The following is a 26,223-nucleotide window of genomic DNA, read 5'->3' as shown; positions in this document are numbered from 1 at the left end:
GGTGACTTTCATCACGGTATTCGTAAACAACTTCAAGGTTATCGGTTGGCATGTGCGCGATGCGGACTGGCTGGGAGCCGTAGCGCAGTGGGTGATGCGCTGACATGTCGGCGTCGCCGGCGGGCGGCGCGGGCGCGGCCGGCGCCGGCCAGGTAGTGCGCGCGGCGCATCTGCGCAAGCTCAAGACCATGAAGAAGAAATTCTTCGTGCTGCGCGCAGAGACACCAGAATGCTCCGCGCGCCTCGAGTACTACGAGTCCGAGAAGAAGTTTCGGTTTGGTGGCACCCCACGGCGTGTCATACCTCTCAAAAGTTGTTACAACATCACTCGGAGACTGGATTTGAAGCAAAAGCATGTTATAGCACTGTTCACGCGAGAGGAGCAGTTCTGCATTGTAGCGGAGAATGAGATAGATCTACACGAGTGGCTGACTGCAATCTTACAACAGCATCGCAACGATGATGCTAGTGAGGAGTTGCTGCACCCCATACGTAAGTTCACAAACTAGTGCATTCTAGAATCCATACATCAATTGACCGACATGCTTAAAACTTTCCTATAACAGTTGTTTGCTCTTGTAAACAATCACTCATTATACCGACTGTCATTAACAATGCTAGAGATAATGTGTAAAACATTTCCTTAATAATTAATCATGTAACTAAATTAGTTACTAGCCAAAGAAGTGTCCAAATATGTTGTTTACATCTCTAGATAACCTACAAATTGTTAACACCTATATACCTAGATAGGTCTGAGTCTAATTTCAATGTAACAAGGAAGTTTCACAAACAATGAGTATTGATTGTTTTTGTTTACCATGCCAAGTTACAATGAGGAATTGTTGTGAATGGAAAATCTTAATTGTGCTGAGGAGTCCAATTTTGAGTTAATTGACTTCTACTTCTGTTTGTATAATTATGGTCTATGTTACTAAAATACTTTGTTTTGGTTAAAATTATTGTTTATGTAAAGATATTATATTTAAGTGTTTCAATTTTGCCCTGACCAAGGTATGTAATTGATTTCTGCACAATAGAATCTTTTAAATGTGTTAAACAATGACATCATCTCTTGAAGCTACGGCCAGCAAATGCTGAATTTAGGTCAGTCTGTTGTAATGTACAAAAGTCTAAATTGTTATTACTGGGAATCAAACCAGGCCTTGCATGTAAATGAGATTGCTATCTTCTAAGCCACAACCTTCACTGATTGTTTGATTTAAATAAGATCAGATAGAAAAAAGATTATTTGTTGTATTGTGTATTTTTTAAATATTTGCTGGCTTCAATGAGCTTAGATTATATTAATTTTCCTTCTTTATCACTGTAATGAAGTTTTCACTTTAAATCTAAACTGGGAAATTGTTCATAGAAAGATATTCTGGTACTGTAAAAGTACAAATTTTTTTGAGAAAGATATCAAGGGGTGTGCTTAAAAATGTAACTTGTGTTTAAGAAGGCTGGAAGTTTTTATAATTATTTTTAGAGAAAAATAGTAGTTTATTTTTTAAATTATAAGACACATAATGGTTGACTGGTAGAGAATACCTTATGCCATTAAGTCTACCATTTGTACTATGTACTATTATGCAAAAAAATTTAAATAAATTAAACAAATAATTAAATATAGTGGAAAGAGAGATGTTTTTATATTATGAATTTGCGTGAATAGTGTTTTGTTAATAAATAATATTCAAATTTTTCAAATTACAATAGTATCTGTGCTAGGAGGACTGATTACATTCACCAGAATGAAGATCCTGTATCTGTCTCTGTTATTCTTAATCATGATCCATTTTCATATTTATTTTGATTGATATTGAGACTTGTTCTGAGCTTAAATAGCCCTTTCTTACTGGAGTCAGTGAAACGAGATTATAACCTTCAATAAGCATTTTTTTAAATTTAGTTTCATTTTTGTTGTTAAGTAAAATGGGCATAATAGACATTTTAAAAAAATTACCAAAATGTGGACATGTTGTTTACGACTAGGAGTTGACGACAAGTTCTTCGTGTTAAGTCTGTCGTGTGCTCCAAAGGCAAATGGAATGATGACAAAACAATTGGGCCACCATGTGGCAAAGAACAGTTTTCCAGTCACAGTAAGGGAAAAATTGCTCACTTGAGTTAGAACAAGTTAGTTTATATTTTGTTGATTTGGTAGAAGGTGCTCTGTAAAAACCTGTACGTAAATATGTTGTGGTACTACTACCATGCTATTTCTGCATCATACGGTGCTATTTTTGGATTGAGTAGCTAGAATTTTTGTAAATCGTCTTTTCATGTCAACCTTGAGAGATAGCCGAGGAAGTATATCATTTCATCGACACTCCTGTCCTTATCTTGAGTAGAAGTAACTGAGTTACCCTAAGATTACTACAAGCCATTCACAAATGTTCCACTATCAACACAAATATACAAACATGACTCAAGGTAATGGGTCAATGATCTGGGGTACTTTAATGCCCCATGAAGATTGGACAGGGTTGTCACTTGGCTATCGTTTGTGGTGATTATTTTGTTCAATTAGCTCTTTGTCATGAACTTTCCTTATGGTTTTTAATCAAGTTACTGCTTGAACTTTAAAAGTTCATGAACTTAAATATAATAGGACATTCTTAAGTTAATATATTTAAAAAAAAATTAATTCTGTGACTCTAGATTCAAATCCTTCAGTCATCTTAATTTTTTCACTTGCTGTTAATTCTCCGGGAAAAATAAAAAATTTAATATTCCTAAGTAATAATGAACTAAAAGAAGAAAAAAGACTAACAAAATTAACAGTATTTATTTTAAAGTACAAAGTTAAGATGCTTTGGTATGTACCTAACTAATTTTTCACCAAGTCCAGATTATTTTGTACAAACATTATTAATTATATTATTTTGCTTTAAATTAACATTAGACACAATAAGTATTAATTTTTATTTATGTATTTATACTTTTTTGTAGAAAAGCTTTAACCGTCAATGTGCATAATAACCGATTAAGTAGTATAATAAACGGCAATTTATCTCACAATCGTCGCGCAAAACGACGGAGCCATAGATACAAAAGTTGAAGTTGAAGAAAAGCTTTCATAGGTTTCTCACAGGTGGCGTTATGGCTAAAAAACCGTTAAAACCAAAGACAAAGAATCTACAGTAAGCACAGAGAAATTGGTAAGGTCTGCTGACGCTTTCTGTAGCTCAATTCAAGCGAAATAATGTCGCTGGTTCAAATCCAGCCAGACTGAAGGAATTTTTCTTTAAGTTTGTTTGTATTATTTCTATTTCTTATTATGTTGTACTACGCACAATTTGTTATTACTGATAAGATTGATTCGTTAATTAGTAGACATAATATAGATTAGGGCAACTCGATTGGCATACAGATGCAGGTTCGTATCCTGTCAGATTCAAGGAATTATTTTTTTTTCGATCTTTATATAATAATAATAATAACAAACTAGTGGAGTGATTTCACAAAAAATAAATATTATGGGTAGTAAAACATATTTCGTGAAGTCAATATTATAATTCATAACGCGACATCTCTTGTCAGTCTCTGGTAGCTGTAAAGTACCTGGCTGAGTGAAGAAAATACTTTCATAGATTTCTCAAAGCTGGCATTATGGAAAAATAGCCATTAAAACAAAAAACAAAGATCTGCTAAGTTTGGTCTGCTGACTCAATCTGTAGCTCAGTGGGTAGAGCGGTTGCCCCAGACTGGCATACGCAAGGTCGAGTCCTGTCAGATGCAAGGCATTTTTCTGTGTTCGATCTTTGTATTAAAAATTGTAACATTAATTAATTTTTACACAACTTTTCACAAAATTGCATTAAATGTCATCCTTTATATTTTAATAGCTCTTCTAAAAAGGATTTAGCGCGCGAAATTAAGTCCTTCTAATACAAAAAGTTTATTTTCTTAAAATCAACGTGTATCAATCCTTAAACACAAAAATCTATTTCAATAATGATGATGGAGCAACACATGATTCAATAGAAAAGTCATCTATCATTGTTAAGTCCAAAATGTAATGGTATTTACTATAATGTTTAATGACTCTTTAAACGTTAATTTGTTTCCATTGAATTTTTAAATAAAATTTATAGTTATATTTTACTCCATTTGTGGTTTTACTATGGAGATTTTTGACAATTTCGGGACGGAGAAGTCGTGCGCCTGGTGGTAAGCGACACGCCTGTTCATAAGAGTTGCAGTTCCACTTGAGCTTTTAATCGTAAAGATCTTACAGGTATGTGTGCCCGTCACCCTGAGACATATATTGTCAAGTCCCATGTACCTGTAATTTCACCAGCACTCTTACCCTACCTAACCGGAACACGGTAATGCTCACATTGCTGCGTGGCGGCAGAAATAGGTAAGGTGGTAGTACTGGACGAACTCTCAAGGAGCTCTACTGGTACTAGGAACTTGGGGGAACAATACTTGTTTCCAAATTATAATAAATTTAAAAATGTTCATATTATATATTTAAATTATAACAAATTGTGTAACAAAAAAATATATATATTTATAGGCAGTAATTAAAGCTCCGTCAACTTTTGAGCAAAAATTTTACCTACATAAAACTATTCTACCAACTTAATATATTTTACCGAAAACTGTTCTTAGCCAATTTAATCATAAAAGACTTATTATAAAAAAGGTTCCCTAGTAATTGGGAGTCGCAGATTCCATTTCCATTGTTACATGCGTTTTCTATAGTTTTTTTTAAAACCATTGACCATTATATGTTCAGTACTTGAAAATGTTTTCAAATAATTTCATTTGTTACTTTAAATTTTTTTTAAAGTAACATAGTTACTTCATTATGTTACTTTAAAAAATAAGTTGATAAATAACTGACCTTTATTTTAATAGGGATTGTTAAGGACAAACTTCAGCACATAATTTTATATTTTTATATGATATAAATTACTACAATACAGACTAACCACTTTAATTGTACATTACATTTTAATTTTAGGAAGAAGGTATGAGAATCTAATTTCATCTACCTTTTCAGAGCATGTGTGGCAAGTGAACGTGCAGAAGAAGGGACTGGGCGCTTCGAAAAACATCCAAGGGCTGTACAACCTCTGCCTAACAGACAAGACACTTACCTTGGTCAAGATAAAGAGCCACAACAACGTTATTAGTGATTTGGGCATCCCTGAACGCGTGGAGTATTCTCTCAAGAATATTCGCAGGTGATCATTGACTTTAACTGTTTTTTTGGGTTCTCAGGTCTTTGGGATTGCTACACATGAACATAATAGCAGTATAGAGCTCTTTGTGAAAGAGTTAGTCCAGGGAAGCGAACATTACTGCGCTTCGGTTTTAAGCGTAAGGGTGCTGGTGAAATTACCGGCACATGGGACTTGTTAACTTATGTCTCAGGGTGCGTACAGATCTGGCGAATACGCCTCGAACGCTTGCTGGATGCGTGCAATTAAACACATGGTAATATCTGTGGCGCGGGAACGGTACGCGAACAGATCGCCCAACGTAATGGTCGTCTGCAGCTCGCGAGCCTTTCGCGATGCTTGATCAAGTGCCATAGGATTTAACGAGTTTTATATTTTTTTTTTCAATGCTAGCGAATCGATTCAACTAGCTAGATCAGAAAGCCATAAACATTTTGCAATAATATCATTAAATTTGATCAAAACTCAATTTACAACAAATATTTAGCTGTTAATAGTTTTTGCTCTCGAATTCGGGCATTTATGGGTTGTAGTCCGATTTAAACCGATTTGTAGCAATAGAGCTCCTTATGAAACAGTTCGTCCAGGGAAGTACTGTCACCTCCGGTTTTAAATGGTAATGTGAAATTACAAGCACATGGGATTTGCTGACTTATGTCTCAGGGTGACGGTCGCAGTGGCAGTGCCCCTCCGATCTTTGCTATTTAAAGTACTGACTGGCACTGCAACTGCTATAGGCATGTCGTGTACCACCAAGCGCACCACTTGTTCGTATCTTAAACATTGGAAATTAAACTGTTTTTTCGCATCTAAATGACGTATATTTAATAGCGTACTTTTAGAATATAATACATTTATTACATTACACCACAACACAATAATAAACAGTAAAAAATAAAAAGTAAAAATAATAAAAATAAAACAACTAAATTAAAACTAAAACAAACTAAATTAAAACAAACAGAAAATGATTAACAAAAAAGAAAACTAAATAAAATTAATTAACAATAAAATCTTAGCAATAAATAATTATGCGACCACAAAGCTGGTCAACACTATTATTGTACTAAGTAGATGTCATGTGTGCGGCTGTGGCGTATGTAATAGGATCCACACAGCTAATGTCACCGCCGGGACAAGGCTGTGACGCTGATTTTCAGTGGACCCTAAAACCGAGTGAGTACCGGACGTGTGTGTCGCGTTTAAACTAAAATAAATTACGTATGTATTTCTGTAATGTAGTATGGTATTTCGCCCCCTCCTACGTAAAAATGAAATGCTAAAGTTACGTGTTATGTTCGTTTCAGTGAATACAAAACTTTAAAACGCTCCTCTGTAAACTTGGCAATTGCAACATATGATACTTTTAGAAGGGGCCGATTTGTTTTTTCAAATAAACCTACGTTGCGGGCTCTTTTTGAAGTTATGGTTCAGAATAGTGTGGTTTGCATTAATGTTATACCACTTAAGCAGCCGTGACCATTGACTCTAAGACTGAGATTTATAAAGCGAACTTTGATTTCGACTAAGTAATAATCTCAGTACAGAGTACTAAAAAAACCGACTTCAAAAGTACGTGGAATTACGTCGATTTGCTAAGTTTTATTGAAATATCCCCTAGTTCGCCACTATACACTGACACTGGAGATAATAAAAATCAGTTCTCACTACTCGAAGTATATTGAGAGAAAAACGTCTTGAATTGGAGAAATTCAAAGAAGAAAAAAAAAGCGAAATTAACCATTGAAATAATTGCTCCTTGTGCAAAATTTTGGCGCTATTTATAAAAATGAATCTTCATGCGTGAACTACTAAGAAAATCATCCACCTCTAAGGGTGGCTCCCTTAGAGGTGGATGATTTTCTTCGAAATGAAATGGAAACACTATTCGGTACCCTCTTTCCAACAAAAAAAGAATCATGAAAATCGGTGCACAAATACCGGAGTTATCGCGTAACATACATACAAAAAAACATACAGTCGAATTGAGAACCTCCTCCTTTTTTGAAGTCGGTAAAAAATAGCCAGTTTGCAAGTTTAGGCGCACGACTTGTTCGTCCCGTCATTTGATATTATAAAAAACAAACTAAGGAAAACCCTGCTCTATGAGTAGAATACCCAGACCACAACTAATTTAGAAAAGTTCATTTCCCAAATTAGTCCTACTTGGAATCGAACCCGGGACCTCCTCATCTAGCGAGCACTCCTCAAAACAGATCCAAATCAGTATCAAAATTTTAATACTATGTTACTTGCTAGGGTTCAACATAATCGTTAGCCTTTACCTCATACTTTGCTATATGTATACGTACTGCAGTATCTTAAGTGGTTTTACTATCACGATATCGTTAAATGTTGATCTACTGTTTTGGTTACGTTTACGCCGTGACGTCATAAAATCGCTGCTAGCAATTTTCATGAATTGTGATTCATTGATTAGGATGTATTTAAAAAAAATCCTGTTGTCGATCATCAGTTGTTCGGAGCCGGTTTTGAGGATAATGAGTGAGTCAGACTATCTTAGTTACTCTCGTAACGTATTGTTTATGTTGTGACGTCACAAAATCACGACTAGCCATTTTCGAGCTCTATGGTGGGACTCATTGATAAGGGTTTGATTTTTTTTATCTCCTAAGGCCTCATGTACGTCAAAATGTACATAATGTTATGAACTAAAATATTATTCCTATAAACAAGTAAACGCCCAGAGAGTACATTATAATGAAAATATCGCATTTAATGTATATTTAAATTTAGTGACATGACCTTAGGGTAAGGTACATGGTAGGTGTGCAGAAAAATTAGTTTTTCAAACGAAATTGTGGGCAGACTTTCTTAGGCCTGAAGCATTTAATTATATTTAGTACATTTTAATGTCTCTGTATTGGGAATTTAGCGCTTTTCACGTTGTTAGTTACTGGGTCTTAGAGGTTAAATTATACTCTGCTGTGATCACTGTTGTTATGGGCGTATTTTAAGTACAATGAGAGAGTTACACTATCTTAGATACGTTCGTGATGTATGTTCCGATATGACGTCTCAAAATCACGATTAGCCATTTCGTGCAGAATTGAGACTAATTGATTAGGGTTTGATATCTTTAAAATCATACTCTGTTGTCGATCACCAGTTGCGAGTTTTGAGCACAATGAGTGAGTCACACTTTCTTAGTTTGTCCGTGACGTATGTACACATTGTGACGTCACTAAATCCCGACTAACCATTTTCGTGCAGAATTGTGACTCATTGATTAGGGTTTGATATTTAAAAAAATTATACTCTGTTGTCGATCACGGTTTGTTAGGGGCGAGCATTGCGCACAATGACCATGTCACACTATCTTAGTTACTACATTCGTGACGTATGTTTACGCTTTGGAACGTCAGTAAATCACGACTAGATATTTGCGCGTAAATCTATGTATATAAATTGTGACTCATTGACTAGAACCTGATATTAATTTTTGATTTACTGTAATTGTTGTTACAAAATCATATTTGTAACAATCGTAGTTTAGTTTTTACACGGCTATAACCATCTATGAGCATTTTGTAGTACTCTGAAAATACACTAGATGGCGTTGATCAATTTTACACAAATATTGAATCTGAACTCTATACTGAAACTTGTTACATAGTGATAACCAGAGATGGGCAGTGGGTTAAAACCTAATCAAACCGTACGGGTTTTAGTCCATTTCTGTCCAAAATCGTAAGTGGAAACGGCGAATACGGAATTTGGTTATAATTCCATACTTCTTATAAATTTTGATGTAATAAACTTTTTTGACGAAAAAGAGGCAAACTCCACACAATACCAACTTAGCTATGATGTGGAGATGTATTCTCACTACCTAAGAATGCACACTACTATGATTAGATTTTTACGAAAATCGATACAAGTTCATCGATCGATCTAACGATTTTTTGTATCGATTTATTTCAATGCGATTTTCAAGCGAACCGATTCAATAGAAAAGCAAATCTAATTGTCTAGATCAGCGTTTCCCATTTGGTGGGCCACGACCCGTTACCGTCGCCTTCAAAATAGAATACCGGGTCGCAACCACGAACCAGATCTCGGGTTAAAACTTTCGTCATTTTACGCGAACTTGGATTCTTTCGTAAAAAACAAGCAGCAGCAGCAGCTCCATACTTCGCACTAAATAGGCGATATCGAAATAATATTCTTAAAATAACTACTAACACTAAATGTGTATTATTAATGTGGTTACAAGCTGGTTAGAGTGCCACTCAGAGCTTTAAATTCCAAAGAACTGAGGAGTACTACCACTGCGCCCGCCACCCTGAGACATAAGTTGACAAGTCCCATATGCCTGTAATTTCACCAACATCCTTAACCTTCAAAACCGGAACATAGTAATGGTGGCGTTACTGCTTGGCGGCAGAAATAAGTAAGTTGCAGTACTACCCTGGACGAACTCTTACTGTTACTAAAAAACGGTCATAGTAGTCAGTGTTTCCACGTTTCGACTCATCCGTAGAACAAAGACCTATGTGCAAGATTGTTTATTCTCAGGTCACCGTTCATTTCGCGCGCTGTTCTTAACTGTGGATGTCAGATCGACCGTTGTTCTATACTGCCTCCGTGGCCGAACGGTTACCATGCCGGACTGCCACGCACAGGTCCCAGGTTCGATTCCCGGGCCGGGAGAAATTGTATGGCCTACATTTATTTCTCTCGTGAGTTTGGGTGTAATTTGTGGTTGTCTATATGTGTGTCCATGGCACCCGCGACACAGGGTTTCCCTAGTGCGGGGCTATGTTGAATGTGTGCGTTATTTATTTATTTTATATTTCCGAAACGAAATAATACATAAAACTCTTAAAACACCTAGAGCTAGGTCTTACGTTGAATAACGAGATTATGTGTTTATCCTGTTTTCGTTGTATAATCATATCGGACTCTATTCTTCGGATGAGTCGGTTTGTCTGTACGCCAAAGTTTTCCTAAGTGCATCAAACAGCCAATAGGGAATACAAGTAGCTGTGTGAAGTGCCACTATTGAATAAAAAACCGACCTCAGAAATTTGAGGAATTACATCTATTTGCCAAGTTTTTTTTAAATCGGTTAACGCAGACTGGGTGAAATCTAATATCTATAATCCGGATTCATCCCTGAATACGCCACGGTTCACAAATCTCTTAAGTTTTTGAGAACCTTCTCCATTGTTTTGAAGCCATTTAAAAGTAACACTCATGGCGCCAAAGTTATGTAAAAAAGTTAATCATGGCGCTATTTCCCTTCCTTAATACTACGTAAATATATTAATTAATATTTATCATGGGCATTTTTAGTCGTTACCTACATTAGGATTCTACGAAAATGTACAATTAATTCACTAATTACCAAGGCATATAATGGTTTTCCCTTTTAAGATATGGGTAACATTTCCGGTAATAATTAAAAAATAGGATTAGTTTTATTCAGAATTATTTCATTCGAAAACGGGAAAATTTTGTTAAACAAGTTCTAAGTATTTGTTAACGCATTTAATGACACTATTAGGATAGTGGTTAAAATACCGGTTCATTTTTAAATACTACATAATTAGTATAAATAATGTCTTTATTACGCTAAAGTCATTGACTTACAAATAAATGGACGACGGGTCTAATACAAAAACCACGAAAAAAATGTCCCAAGTCAACCTATTTAAACGTAGTGACATGTAAAGGAATATGAAAAAGCTAAAACGTTGAATTTAAATTGTAACGTCATCGCAGCACTGTCTAATTTTGCTTGCTTCGCTGTCAGTCGAACAAACGAAGACTAAAGCGTGAATGACGCTCTGTATACGATTTTAACGCCCTATAAGTTCGGACACTTTTTAGCGCGGACCCGACGTCCATATATTTATTAACTTTATTTGTAAAGAAAAACTGACTATATTATATTATTTATGAAGAAAACTTTCATAGATTTCTCACAGATGGCTGTTCGGCAAAAAAGTTGTTAAAAAAAAGATCTGTAAATAGAAAAATTCGTAAGATTCCGTAGCTGAATCTCAAATACGTCAGGCACGGTATGCTAAAGGCGCTGGTTCAAATCTATAATAAAATTAACGTTGCGGTCTGTTGGCCTTCTCGAATATTATTACAATCGCATCGCGGGCTTACTTGGTGCCATCTATTGATCAGCGTTTAGAATCAAAATAAACGTTCGAATAAGCAGAGTTACGAGTGCGACATTATCTTTGTATGAGTTTGAGTATCTGTATAGTATTATATTACTTGGTACTTGGTGCAACGGGCTGGTATCCGCAACTCGACGACAAAGCGCCTATTTTGCGTGTTAGTATTATATTATCTGTGGTATATGTAGATGTCTTTATTTGTGCAATTATTTTTTATGTCTATTATTTGTCATTATTAATCATTTATGAATGAAACGTACTTTATAACATAGTTTTAGATGGATATAAATTTTCAACCGGTCGCGACTAAAAAAATTACTTTTAAAATAGACATTGTTCTTTACACACTTGTCTTATAATAAAATTGTTGTACGTACTTACGTGAAAAGTCTGGACTATATAATTCTGATGCAGGAAAACGTTACGGTCAGTTCGGTTTTGACGTCGTCCTTTTGAAGACGTATGTTTAATAAATTTAGATTAAATATCATTAGTGCAAAATGAATATTTTGAAGAAAAAATTGCGCCGGACATCTAATAAAGTAAGGTGTGTATACTATTACAATGTTTCATACACGTTCGAGAATATGAACAAAAATACCGATGAAATGTAGCAATAATATTAACCCCGTACCTTTTGTCCAGAAACAGGTGAATTCCAGCCAGGTCAAAGTATCATTTATTCCATAGGTAAAATAAATTTACACTTGAAAACGTCACTTTTAAGCTACTGCTCGTTCACTACGCTAACTCCCTGAGAAGAACGAGCAAGAAACTCTAGGGATTGGCCTTTTCAAATAAACTTAAATGTTATGGAATACACTTTGAATCAAAGTTGTCTGGAATTAGAGCGGTGTCGTTTTCCACACGTGTTTATCTAACACGTAGTCTTCAATTTTGTAATTAGACAAAACTTAAACTACATTAAAAATATTTTAATTGAATAAAATATTTTTAATGTAGTTTTTAAACTTAGGAAATTATAATCTTAATACACGCTCCGGTATGTTTATTGTAAGAAAGTAACAGTTTCCCATAAAATAGTCTTTTTGGTTTAACGAAACCTTGGTTAAACGAAACCTTGGTTAAACGAAATGGTGGTATCATGGGTTTGTACTTAGCTCTAAGGTTAATATTATGAATATCTTCTTTCTTAATGAAATTAAGTATATTTTTACGGGCATCTAAAATATTTGAGTAATATAAGTAAAAGTAATGTAAGGGTAGATAAACACCAGTCGAAAACGCGAAAAATGCATAATTATGCCATTATAAATTGCAAAAACACGTAATTGTGGGTAAACGGGCAAGCAGAGACGTTTCCTTCAACAGGCAAGTGATTTGTAATCAGAAGATGCATAATTTATTTTAAAAACAATTATTTTGGTTTTGTATGAATTTCGAGAAAACAAATATGCAACCGAGTGTGTGCCTCATGATAATGAAAAAGATGTTATATAATAAGTTCATTTTATTGGAAGGACAATAATTTTAATATTTGAAGTCGATAAAAAATTAAAGTAATCAACATTATTCAAAAACAAGTAAATAAAGGACTTAACTATCTTATTCTAGTATTTTCTTACTATATGAATATTACGACTACTTGTAATCAACAAATACATGAACAAAACCGCGTGTTTACGCGTATTCCGTTCAATCAATCGATTTAGAGCGTGTGAAAGGAGGTTTCTATCACTAAATAGTTCTTGTGACGTCATAGTGGGTACAAAAAATGTGGCACGCTTGGGTTTCATACAAATTGCTTTACTTGCGGCGTCTATCTAGATATATGTCCGTGCTGATACCCTAAAGGGTACACAGAACGAATTGCTCGTTTTTGCAATACAAATATGGTTGTCCGGGTCTTTTTCAATCTTATTCCATGTACGTACATAAAGCTTTTTGTAATAAGTGTAGTGACTCCCTTACAAAGCGGTACCGCACAATACAGTATGCATCGCTCACCAGTTCTTGAACTTGAGCTCCTGACCCCGACTGACTATGCCATTGCCGCAAAACACTGCCTATTCAATTTAAAAGTTCAAAATGTATGGCCTGGGCGTAATACAGATGAGACCACGTTATAACATGTAAATAGAAACATTGTAAATGTTTCCAGTGAATTCATATTTACAAACAAAAATTTGTGGCAATGTATATTTTTTTATTATTTTATGATAGCAAGTGACTGGACGAACAAATCAAGGGCCTGGTGGTAAGCGACACGCCTGTCCATGACAGTTGCAGTGCCTGTAGCTGTATACCGCAAGGATCTGAGGGGCACTGCTATTGCGCTCGTCACCCTGATACTGAGTTCATATGCCTGTAATTTCACCAGAGCTGTTTTACCTTTCCAAACCGGAACTCAGTAATGCGCACATATCTGCGTGGTGGTAGAAGTAGGTAAGGTGGCAGTACTTCTCTGGAAGACTTTCACATAGAGCTCGATTGCTTTAAATGTAATATACAATATTATTTATTATATGTATAATAGTTATTTACTCGAGGGAGTGAGCCTGGTGATCTATAATACGGGTCCCCGACTTACTACAGACTTTATTTTATATGTAACTACTTTTAGACCTTTCTGAGAGAAACAAAGCATTTTGTATTTATATTGAAAGTTAACATAATTGTGTAAATATTTTAGTGTGTGTTAGCTTCGCTAACCAAAACATCATCATCCGTCAATAGCCGACTCTACACTATTTCTAAGCTCTCCTCCGAAAAGAGGATTTTTAGACCACTTTTACTTTTCAACCCTATGTATCGATATCTGTAAACGCTATTATGGCCTTAAACAACCAGGGGACGATGAATTTCATTTTAATGTGATTTCTTCTTGGTACTGTATCATATATCATCATTACCACCATCACCACATACAGCCTGACTTCACTTACTGCTGGGTAAAGGCCTCCATGTTTCTGTGCCACTCTCCACTATCCCGTGCTAATCTCATCCAGGTTCGCCCCCAATTCCTGCAATGTCATCCGCCCATCTCGCAGTTAGACGCCCGACGTTCCTGTATCCAGTCCTTGGACGCCACTCAGTTATCACCTTACTCCATCTGTCATCTTGTCCCCGTGTCTGGTGCTCTGCCCAGCTCCACTTCAACTTCGTGACGCGGTTCCTCACGTCCTTTATTTTTTTTTACTTTTAATCTGGACATTGGGAACACGGTGTATAAGCTGATACCGAGCATGACACGCTCCATGGCTCCCTGTGCAACTCTCATCCTATGCACAGCCTCCTGCGTGAGCGTCCATGTCTCGGCACCGTAAGTCATCGCCATTATATGTCTCTTCGCTACCTATGGATCTTCTTTAAGGATTAGATTTAGGCTACACGCTGGTACAATGTGGGTTGGGGGCTTCATATGTTTTCCAACACTTTTCCTTCAACGTCTATTGTTTACGTATTAAACATTGCTTGCAGATGTGGCGATTCAGAATGTTTCTTCTACATGGAAGTTGGCCGTTCGACAGCTACGGGCGCTGGCGAGCTGTGGATGCACACAGACGACTCCAACATAGCGCAATCCATGCACTCTACCATCTGCCAGTGAGTGTCTGCCGTCTTTTTGATATATTCCACAATTACCAACTTAGGTTGATAGATGTTTTTCCACAAATCCTTAAGAATTAGCTCTATTGGGATTTACGGAATATACTGGATTAGTTGTAGAACCATATTACTAACATCAAACAACAACTTTTGTTGACCTGTATTTTTAGCAACGCCTCCCGTGTGCTATCATTAAAAAAATATTTTGGTGGCGGGTGCTTTCGTTTGCTACCGCACAGACTTATCACCATTTAGAGCGATCTATGTGAATATTTTTATTTTTGTATGGCAATAGCATCTGATGAATAGTGTAAAGTAGTGGAACAATAGTTGTTGTTCATGATTATGCTCGTAGTAATATGGCCTTGGGAGGTTGTTAGTGCTTTCAAATAACTCTGTATAGAATATTCAATTATTTTTTGTGAAATTACTCTGTGATAAATCTGTCATAGATTTCTCATAGATGGCGCTACGACTAAAAAGCCGTTGAAAGACCAAGTACAAAGACACGACGCAAGCACATAGAAAAATTCGTGAGGTCCGTTGGTTCGTTCCGTGGCTTAGTTGGTATAGCGTCTGGCACGGTATGCAAGAAGACGTCGGTTCGAATCCGACCGGATCGAAGGAATTTTTTCTGAGTGTTCGATCTTTGTATTAATAATAATCTGTATAGAATGTTTTACTGTTGTACCATTAGCAAAGTAAAATCCTCACCAGTCTCAAAACAGTTTTGTTTGCAAGCTGAGATGGTAGCTAAATCCGTCTCTTATTTTCTTTACCCTTTTTTTGTGAAAACCTTACTTTACCTTAACTTTTGCACGAATAAAATAATAACCTAAGAAAAATAAATGTCGTTTACGATGTAAAAACACAGGTTAATTTATTTCCATTGAGTTCGTCATAGAAAGTTATAGAGGTTTTTCTCTATATTTTGTCTGCAAAGTTCGTGTTTGATAATAAACACGTATTCGGTAGGGCCGTTCCATACGTACAGAAATTAAATCACGTGACTAGGTTTATTTAAAAAGGAGTGAAAGTTATGATAATATTTTAGATCTCGAAAATGCCTATATGTAGAATGTATTATGTAGAATAATTGTATAGAATACCTTTATTTTTTGCTATTATTATTATTATTTTCTTCAATAATTTTGTCTTCAATTGATGTTTGTTTACGATTTGTGTGTGTGATCGACTACGTAGAGTTGTCACGGCCGGGTCGGGCTGGAAATCAGAGTTGGAATTATTGCAAACTAATTTCAACATTTTCTTGAGCTTGTGTCCGTGACACACATTCGTCATTTTTTTTATTTTCATTTAATTTTTATTTATAATTATAATATTACTTATAGGAAATGAAACTATTTTTCCGGATTTTAATCGCGTATGTTTGTTTTTTCAAACAAACCAACGTTTCGGACCCTTTACAGGTCTCACCAGTTATGTCTAATATTAATGCAAACCACCATATTTTTTAACCGACTTCAAAAAAACGAGGAGGTTCTCAATTCAACTGTATGTTTTTTTTTATGTATGTTACGCGATGACTCCGGTATTTGTGCACCGATTTTCATGATTTTTTTTTTGTTGGAAAGAGGGTACCTCCATAGTGGTCCCATTTATTTTCGAAGAAAATCCTCTAAGAGTGGCTGTTCACGCATGAAGATTCATTTTTATAAATAGCGCCTAAAAGCAATTATTTTGATGGTTGATTTTGCTATTATCCAATTCAAGGCGTTTTCACTCTCAATATACTTTGAGTCGTGAAAACCATTTTTATTCTCTCCTGTCTCCTGTAAAGTTCCGTAAAGTGGTGAACTAGGGCATCAATCCGGGTTTGCGCACTTTGCGGTAACCGATTTCAAAAAAACTTGGCAAATAGATAATTCCATGTACTTTTGAGGCCGGTTTATTTAGTACTCCGTACTGAGATTATTTACTATAATTACAAAAGTTATTAATTAAATACCTTATTTTTAACTTTACATTTCTGTAACTTATTACTTTTTTTATGTGTGTGAAAATAATTGGTTTAATTTGAAACGAATTATTTTCACATTTTTATTTATTGTAGTTATTTTAGTTTTTAGTTAGTTTAGTTAGATTAGGAGTTAAGAACAGGATCGTAGAATCGATAACATGAATACCAAAAGTCACGAACTCGTCTGTTTGTTAAACTTATTAGTTATCCTTGTACGGTTATTGTTAACCTTGACACTTACTGTTTTGTTTACTACGGAATATTGCAGCGCATGTTGTTTCCTGTTTGAGTGGCGATTGCATTGTGGAATCGAGTTGACTAATTTATAGTACTTAGTTTGTTTTGAACCAATATAACAATAACGAGCTCAGTACACGCGCCCACACACGCGACTGTGGGGTCGGGGTCGGCCTGCAGCGCGTGGCGGTGTTAAAATTTCTGGTTGTGCTTATGCTCTTCACTGACTGGCTTAGCGATTAGTGCTTAGTAGATAGATTAATTTAGGAAACGAACATTTTTAAATTGGTTCTGGGTATTGCCCTCAGAGTTATCGTTATTCTGGTACTCATAGTACAATCAAGAGCACGTCAAGCTTGACACTTTGTACTTTGGACCGTTCTTATCTTAAGCGGCATAAACTTGGATTTAAGTCTTTAAGTGTCAAGCTTGTCGTGCTGAAGTTCACTAGTTTGAGACCATATATATTATTTCCCTAAAATACTTCAATTTGGCATAGCTTCCATGAAAAAAGGATCTAATAGAGAGACGCTCGAGCATTTTATTTTATTTATTTATTTTATCACAGTTACAAGATACAAATTATACAATACAAGTAAAACTATGACACTAACCAGAAACAAACACAATTTGTAGCTCAATAACAAGCGCGCACAACATGTAAATAACATTTTCCAACTTAATGAATATGGCTAACTAAGTGAACAGAAAATGTGTATATACTTTAAATAAAATTACTTCACTCTGTGATGTGTTCACAGTCAGGGCTTTTTATAATTTTTACAAATGTGTTGGTGCTCTGGCGGAATATATCAAGGTCTTTACATAAAGCATTATACTGCCTGCATCTTTATCAGTAGGGAACTGTTTTTGCTTATAATTATTTAATATAGTTTCTATTACATTGTGATATAAGCTGTTTGTACCCTCAAAAATAAAATAAATAAATAAAAATAAATAAACGTATGAGAGGGCTGTTATTGTGGCACATTATTTTTGCAGAAGGCACCAATAACAAATGTTGCCTACGATTAGACCTATTAGTGACCTTCAGTGAAACATGGCTTATGATATCAGTATCTAATTTGGAATTTACTATTTTATGCAACATCAGGAGGTCAGTTACTTGCCTTCTCACGCATAGCGAATCTAGTTTGAATTGGTTAAGCTTATCTGTATATGTTACTATTTTTTTTAAATACAACAACGCTTTATGTATCTTAATTCGGATTGGAGCTAATTTTTATCTGCCCCCAAAAAGCGTTTGTATAGCGGCCATATTGAAAAATGGTGAAAATCTAATATTAATGTTTTTTCAATTTTCGGCTGTCATCAAAACATTACACTTGAATAATAAGTTTAAAACATTACTGCTACGCGTAAACGAAGTAGAAGAATGTATAAGTAACACAGACATAGCAGTATAGCTAATTCACTATTAAAAAGATTTATGTATATTGTATACTTTATATTGTAACTGAAATGAATAAAATCGTCCATCAATAAAAACCTGTTATTGTGTTGATTTATCAATGGTGCTTAATTTTTCAAACTGATCTGTGATATTACATTACACTGTCGCGTGATATCACAATTGTAATATTACTTGCATTTCTGACACATCTCTACATTTTTACATCTCTACATTTCTCACACTTTTTTTATAATATCAAAGGACGGGACGAACAAGTCGTACGCCCGGTTCCGGTTTTGTGAAGTAATAAGTAAAGTAAATATAGTATAAGTATAAGTAAAGTTTATAATTATTAACACAAAGATCGAACACTCAGAAAAAATTCCTTTGATCCGGCCCGATTCGAACCGACGTCTTCTAGCAAACCGTGCCATATGCTATGCTCACTAAGCCACAGAATGAACCACCTCACGAATTTTTCTATGTGCTTGTTGTCATATCTTTGTATTGGGTTTTTCTACGGCTTTTTAGCCGTAGCGCGTAAATCCTTAAATAATTTTTCTTATAATGTAATTAACAGTGCAATGCGCAACTGCGCTAAAGAGACTGAGAACGAACGAGACCACATCATCGTCCCGAAGACATCAGAGACCATCCTACCTGCGCGCAGGCAGACTTACTCCGACGGGAGGGGGAGGGCTGGATTATCCAACGGTGAGCTTACTTTTGATCGTCTACTTCATCTTTATATTCTTTATTTACTATGAAACACATTCATTAGTGAATATCTTTATTTCATGAGACTTCAAATTATTCTTGTAATCGTCAAGTCTTGTCTCATTGACAAGTAAAAAATTAGGTTTTACTCAAAACTACTTCGTAATATTAGCATTATTTGGTAGGCTGCGTTTACGAATACGGCGGATGAGGTGACACATGACATCCCAACCTATCTGCAACACTTTTTGACGGCTTTGTAAAGATGTGTGAGTTTGACATTGAAGTGCGACACCTATAATATGATGCACCATTTCTGGGTGCTTTTCATGAATTTTAAATTTAAAACTGTCCCACGTACTCTTAAAATAAAAATATTATTTTTAAAATTACCATAAAGAATATAGTCTTAAAAGAAAAAAAGGTTAGCTAGTGGCAAAAACCGCACGGAGTTTTCGTACGTAATGGTACGAGCACAATTATATATTATATACATTGTATAGACGTACTAAAATGTACTTTTGTGTAATGTTAAAATTAAACTACTTGGTTTGTTCCTATTCTTTCTATGTTCTTGAAAAGGGCTGATGTTTGATAAATTTTCGTAGTAAATAGTGCAGTTGTTCACAGTTTTTAATATAATTGTGACTAACATTTACGTTGTAAGTAGTACGTTAGATGTGTTCAATTTAATTATTAAAATGTAGTGATAATTATTCACTACAGCCTCCATGTTGTGTTTGTGTTTATAACGTTGAAGTTATAATTCTAAAAAAACGTATAAGAAATCATAAAAACCGTCTAAGAAATCATAAAAACCTGGTAAGAAATCACAAATATCGTGTAAGAACCTATTAAAACGTGTAAGTAATATGAAAACAATACACGACTTCGGAAATTCGCACAAAAACATGTTACCATAAAATCAACGATACAATTGTTGAAATGTGAAATATTACTTTTTCGTTGTCGAAAATCCAAAACCTCCTTGCATTTATCTCTAGAAGTTAATCCAAACACATGAAAAATGTGTAGGAATCGAACACGTTTTAGCCAGTTACGGAAAATCAGGTTTTTGTTTTAATTTAGCGTCAACAGTTTTATTTGATAAATTTCATAATTTTGAAAATAAGTAAATAAAATAAAATAACTGTGTATGTATGTATATCATATGTATATTTTTTTAAACAGTTCGTAAAAAACTCATGTATGATTATCACTATTTATAAATATATTAAAACGGCTAATTTTTCTATTTCTCTCCCGATTGTTTCAAGAAATCTACAATTACGTTTATTACATTCCTTTCAACAAACAAACAACAACATCGTCAACCCAACGGGTTCTCCCGCTACGCTATTAACTAACGCCTGTATGCTGTCATCTTAAACATGTTACTATGCTATTTTCGACGTAAGTTTCGATAATAACATTCTAACCGTAATCGTTTAGTATGCGATAAAGTTGTGCAATATTTGTTATCAGTATTACGAGATGCGCGTCATACATTTATTTGTTACGAACGAAACCTGTTTACCGAGTTATACTTTCTAATCTACGACGGAATGTGGCATCGTTTGACTAATTGTTTTGAAGACTTTCGTATCAGTTTCGTAGAAGAGCCTAGTGAGCGTCTGCTAACACTACGCCGCGGCACTGTATCGCGGTGTCTTACGTCAGTTGCCTAGTCAACTAGACAAACCACCCAGTTCAGTGGCCGCTCTCTACACGGCGCTATTCGAATAAACGATTATAATGTATATCCAGGGCGCCAGAGGGCGCCTTGCTCTAGTATATAAGTAAAATTGTAAAACTTGCTCTCTCTCTTATCCATCATCTCAACACGAAACATACAAGGTTCGAAATCAGATTCCATTCTTAAATGTAACAAGTGTGCTGCACTTGGAATACATTTCAGCTCGATATCGATACTAGAAGTATCAATTAACGTAAGGGACATTTTGTCGAAAATGAGTTACATAATTATATCATTGGATTCGGAAGTTCCCGCTCTATCGATTGGCATAATAAAAATAAGGAATGCCCAGTGGTTTAAAATATAGCATGTCCCTTACATTAAAAAACATTTAAATAAGATGTTTAGCCTTACGTTACTAATATTTTATGTGTAAACCGTCGAGCATAGTGTAAGCAACGTAAGGCACAACTAAACATCTTTTTTTAATGTAAGGGACATGCTATATTTTAAACCACTGGGCATTCCTAAATCTTTCGTTTATAGCACGAAAGAAGAGGAAATTCTAAGAAACTTTGCTCTAGACACAATCAAAATAGGAGCAGACAGTAAAAAGTTATAGACAGATTAAAAAAATAATCGTTTTTTGGCTCTCCTGAAAAACCGTGGTTTGTCCCTTACATTAATTAATACTTCTGGTGTCGATATCTCAATTATGCTGTGTTTTATTGAAATACAAAATTGTTATGTCCTTATTGGAAAACCCTATAGAAGCAACCGCTTGATTAATGATTGTGTTTGTTAGGTTCTTATGTGGAAGTTTTCGATTTTTTAGCTAGTTAGAATTACATTTCGTAAAGCGCTGTAAGCATCCCAAATGTAATTAATAAGCAATTCGATTATACTCAAGCGAACTAAAACATTCACTGAATTGGATCTTAATGGAATCAGTTCCAATTCTTAATTGAATCAATAACAATATGATTAAATTAATTAATCAAAATTGTTGCTGCGATCATTGTGCTCTACGGCCTCACAAATTAATTTAATCATGATATCATTAATGCAATTAAGAATTATGGTTGATTCCATTAAGCTCCATGTGATGTTTTTTAGTGTATATAACTGTTACAACGTTGTGCTACGTTACCATTCTTGAATGCATTTCTCATAGCTGTAGAATTGTGGCGAGGGTACTCGTTAAATTGTTAATCCTATAATATTTTAACAGTCGTACTGTTTAGTGTGTACTTGACTATTACGCTGAATTACGCGTTCCAAGAAAGCCTTTTAGCTCTTGAGCATTATCCAGCTAAATGTCTGTCTGAAAGGGGGCTCAGTCACTCGCTCGAGGTTACGCGATATGTGCCTACCGCTGAGTGTATCGCCGACAGTGCGAGCGTTAAGACAAGTCTTTCGTTTACATTACAATCCATGTACAGCCCCAGCATTCGGTTTCGCACGACTGCACAGGACGGGCAACGTTATTTTCACCTCTCTGAGCGCGTGCTTAGGTTCCTTTTTCCTCGTAGTGAGCGCCAGGTGACATTACTCAGATTTAGTAGGATACTATAGCGTAGGTATTTTCGATTTTGTTTGAGAGTGATGTATCTGTTACGTAGTAACTATTAAGTAGTCTGTGGATTTGCGTTGGAAGATGTAAATTATAAAATAATAATAAAATAGTTTACAATTCATGGTTCGAAACTTCTTTTAAGTAAATATATACTTAGCGTAAGAAACTCGCTCAGGATGTCTTGCGGTATTCCATAAGCTTCGGTCTTAGGGCCGCTCCTGTGAAACATCGGAAATGATTGGGTGCATCGCACCGAAAGGGTACCTATAGGCCACGACTGGCGTGACTCAAGTGGTGGAACGTATAAGGCGCATAGCATTGACTTACAAATAAATGGACGACGAATCTAATACAAAAACCACGAAAAAAATGTCCCAAGTCAACCTATTTAAACGTAGTGACATGTAAAGGAATATGAAAAAGCTAAAACGTTGAATTTAAATTGTATTTTCATCGCAGTACTGTCTAATTTTGCTTGCTTCGCTGTCAGTCGAACAAATGAAGACTAAAGAGTGAATAACGCCCTGTATACGATTTTAACGCCCTATAAGTTCGGACACTTTTTAGCGCAGACCCGACGTCCATATAATTATAAGTCAATGGGCGCATAGGCCTTAAAGTGGCCCTGAACAAGTCCGAGGCTCCCACTCTACAAATACATGAGTATGTAGTGTAATTGATTTTACTTAACAGCGATTTAAAATTAGGTGATTATAGTAATTCTTTTTCCTGTGAATTATATAATTACTTCCGTCCAAAAGTTGTCTGGCAGAAATCGCTTAAAGCGATGGGACCGCTTGTATCACCGCTTATTTTTTAAATTTAATTGTATTGTATTTGTTTCCCTTTTTGGTGAACAATAAAGAATTTTTGTATTGTATTGTATTGTAATTACATAGACTGTCAACCGTCCTATCAAAATGTCTTTATTTTTAAGTTACTGAATGTCATGATGATTGACCACCATGATATTCAATTATTTTTGTGAAATTACTCCACTAGTTTGTTATAACACCTAGAAATATTCCTTCGATCCGGTTGGATTTGAACCAACGTCTTCCAGCAAACCGTGCCAGACGCTATGTCAACTACAGCGACCACGGAACGTACTAGCGGACGCTAAAAATTTTTCTATGCGCTTGTTGCAGATCTTTGTTATTTTTTAACGTCTTTTGCCGTAGCGCCATCTTTGAGAAATCTATTCCTTCGCTCAGTCAGGTACCTTTACAGGTACTAGCAGCTGCTAGAGATGTCTCTGTAATCATTGTAATTTTTAATAGTGGAGTCATTGCGCAAAAATATTCAATTATTTTTGGGAAATTACTCCACTAGTTTATAATGAAGATTCATTTCGTAGGTAAGCAATTTGCTTGCAATCGCCACATTGATTGTAACTACTACTCATAACTTTAACTATGAGTAAAGAAATTTTAGGGCTTGCTCTTTGTAAATTGACATTTATGCGCGTCTTACAATATTTCTATCAAATACCGTAAATAGAAATATGAAAGCGCTATAGTTTTAAGTCGTAATTGCGTTGCGTGTCAAATTTTGAATAGCAACCGGAATTTTATTACCAAGCGTATACATTGCCCCTTAAGAGGGTGCATGCCAAAAAAGTTTTGACGTTGGCTCCGCCCAAATTTGTGAAACAAATATATGCCTGAAGTTCGCGTGACATGCGACAGGAGATGTTGAATTTTGCGCATTAAAAGTAATGTTAATAAAGTTATGTTTCTGATTGATGTCTATGCTTGAATATATCGTGTAGTTACTCATACAATATTTTATTTTTAATTTTAAAGTGGATATACCCCTCTAAAATCAAATCGAAGATTAGGAATTTTTTCTCTGCTCCCTCTTAAATGAATTTTAGACTTTGTTAAGAAGACTGTCGAAAACAGTTGACTTTTTTTTTATTCCTCTTATGTCTATCATTATTTTTCATGAAAAAGTTATTGTTTGATAAATTGTCTATTTGATGTTCAGGATTGAACGACACAATTAATAGATGCTTGTAACGGTTTTGACACTGTATATTCTGTACTTCGATTACAAGGAATGAAATTTAACAGTTATAATTATTGTGGAGTTAACAGTGGAGTTAACAGTTATAATTATTCTTAACAATAATTTCAGTACAAAGTCTCATCTATTTGGCAAGTTTTATTGAAATCAGTTACCGGAAAGTGCGCGAAACCGGATTCATCTCCTAGTTTACCATCCTTAGAGATGAAATATTTTCTTCAAATTTAAATGGGCCCAATACTGAGGTACCCTCCTTTCAACAACAAAAGAATCATCAAAATTAGTTCACATGTTATCGCGTAACTTACATAAAAAAAAATCTGTCAAATAGGCAACCTCCTCCTTTTTGAAGTCGGTTAAAAAAGTTATAATTATTAGAGCTAGGGCTAAATTAAATGCATGCATTTGAATTTCTCAATCCACTCAAGGTGTACGATATTAGTTATTAGATACTTGTACATAAATTTAATACGTGGTATCTATGTACACAGTTCACGTAACAGCGACTGACATTGGCGAATGTTATCACAATTTTACGCTTACGTCGTCGAGGAAAATATTACGGCAAGTGACGTAATTGACGTACCGATTACTGTGACGTACGGATCTATACCTGCATTTATAGTTGCCTAGTAATACTATAGTCAGCATTTTTGCTTTTGCATGACTTAATTTGTGACCGTCGGAATTGAAAATTTAAAGTAGCATACTTTATATATTTATAGAAAAGAAAGGGAACTTTGACCTTCTCTCCAGGTAAAGGGGAATTTAGGACCCTTATTGCTGGGGAGTTAAAACGTGCTGTTATGCTGATCGCAGTCGTGGTTGTCATTAAACATCTATAGAGGAGACTTACTGGAACTTATTACTATTTATAAGGACTATCTACGTTGTAATATGTAATCATTATTTTTTATTAATATCAAGTGACGGGATGAACAAGTCGTGCGCCTGATGGTTAGCTACACGCCTGTCCATAACAGTTACAGACGCCACTCAGAGCTTTAAATCACAAAGATCTGAGAGACACTGCCACTGCACCCGTCACCCTGAGATATAAGTTGACAAGTCCCATGTGCCTGTAATTTCACCAGCACCCTTAGGTACCCTTCAAACCGGAACACAGTAATGCTGACATTACTGGCGGCAGAAATGGGTAAGGTGGCAGTATTTCCCTGGACGAACTCTTTCACCAGGAGTTTTACTGCATTAAAATCATGCATATGGTCCCAACTATGTTATTTTATAAGAAATGGCAAAATGTTTATAAAAGAACAGTATAATAGGTGATGAAGAAAAATATAACAAATTACAACTTTGGAAATGAAATATCTGACATTAATATTGAGTCAGACGTGACTATGTGACGAGTAAAGAGCCCGAAACATGTGCTTGTTCGAAAAAAAACATATATACGCGATTTTGATCCGAAAAACTAGTTTCATATCCAATGTGTAACAATCGCGAAAACCTGACAACTCGAAATCACAACTCGTTGAATAAAAGACCGTTGCAAATTACAGAGAAGGGCCTGTGCGTTGGCTCGTGCATTAGGCAATGCGTGTGCGCAACCACTTACTCCGTGGACGACTCGGCCGCGGCCATCGCACCACTCGCCCTTAACGGTAGGATCATACTAACACGCTGA

General features: G+C 35.4%; 1 protein-coding gene across 1 annotated transcript; it reads left to right on the top strand.

The window, feature by feature from the left end:
- On the top strand, positions 1–26,223 carry LOC113232284 (insulin receptor substrate 1-B). The gene is made up of 5 exons (XM_026466954.1): positions 1–492; positions 5,018–5,201; positions 14,798–14,923; positions 19,139–19,272; positions 26,099–26,223. The coding sequence occupies exons 1-5, from the start codon at positions 105–107 to the stop codon at positions 26,221–26,223; spliced, it is 957 nt and encodes a 318-aa protein (XP_026322739.1). The 5' UTR covers positions 1–104.

Source organism: Hyposmocoma kahamanoa, unplaced genomic scaffold (genome assembly GCF_003589595.1).
Source record: "Hyposmocoma kahamanoa isolate Upper Pololo Valley unplaced genomic scaffold, ASM358959v1 68, whole genome shotgun sequence".
Taxonomy (NCBI): Eukaryota; Metazoa; Arthropoda; class Insecta; order Lepidoptera; family Cosmopterigidae; genus Hyposmocoma; species Hyposmocoma kahamanoa.
This window is presented reverse-complemented; position numbering and strand designations above follow the sequence as displayed.

Coding starts and splice junctions, on each gene's coding strand:
- LOC113232284 (XM_026466954.1), top strand. CDS start 105: ATGTCGGCGTCGCCGGCGGGCGGCGCGGGCGCGGCCGGCGCCGGCCAG. Junction 493..5,017: donor GGAGTTGCTGCACCCCATAC/GTAAGTTCACAA, acceptor CTACCTTTTCAG/AGCATGTGTGGCAAGTGAAC. Junction 14,924..19,138: donor ATGCACTCTACCATCTGCCA/GTGAGTGTCTGC, acceptor TGTAATTAACAG/TGCAATGCGCAACTGCGCTA.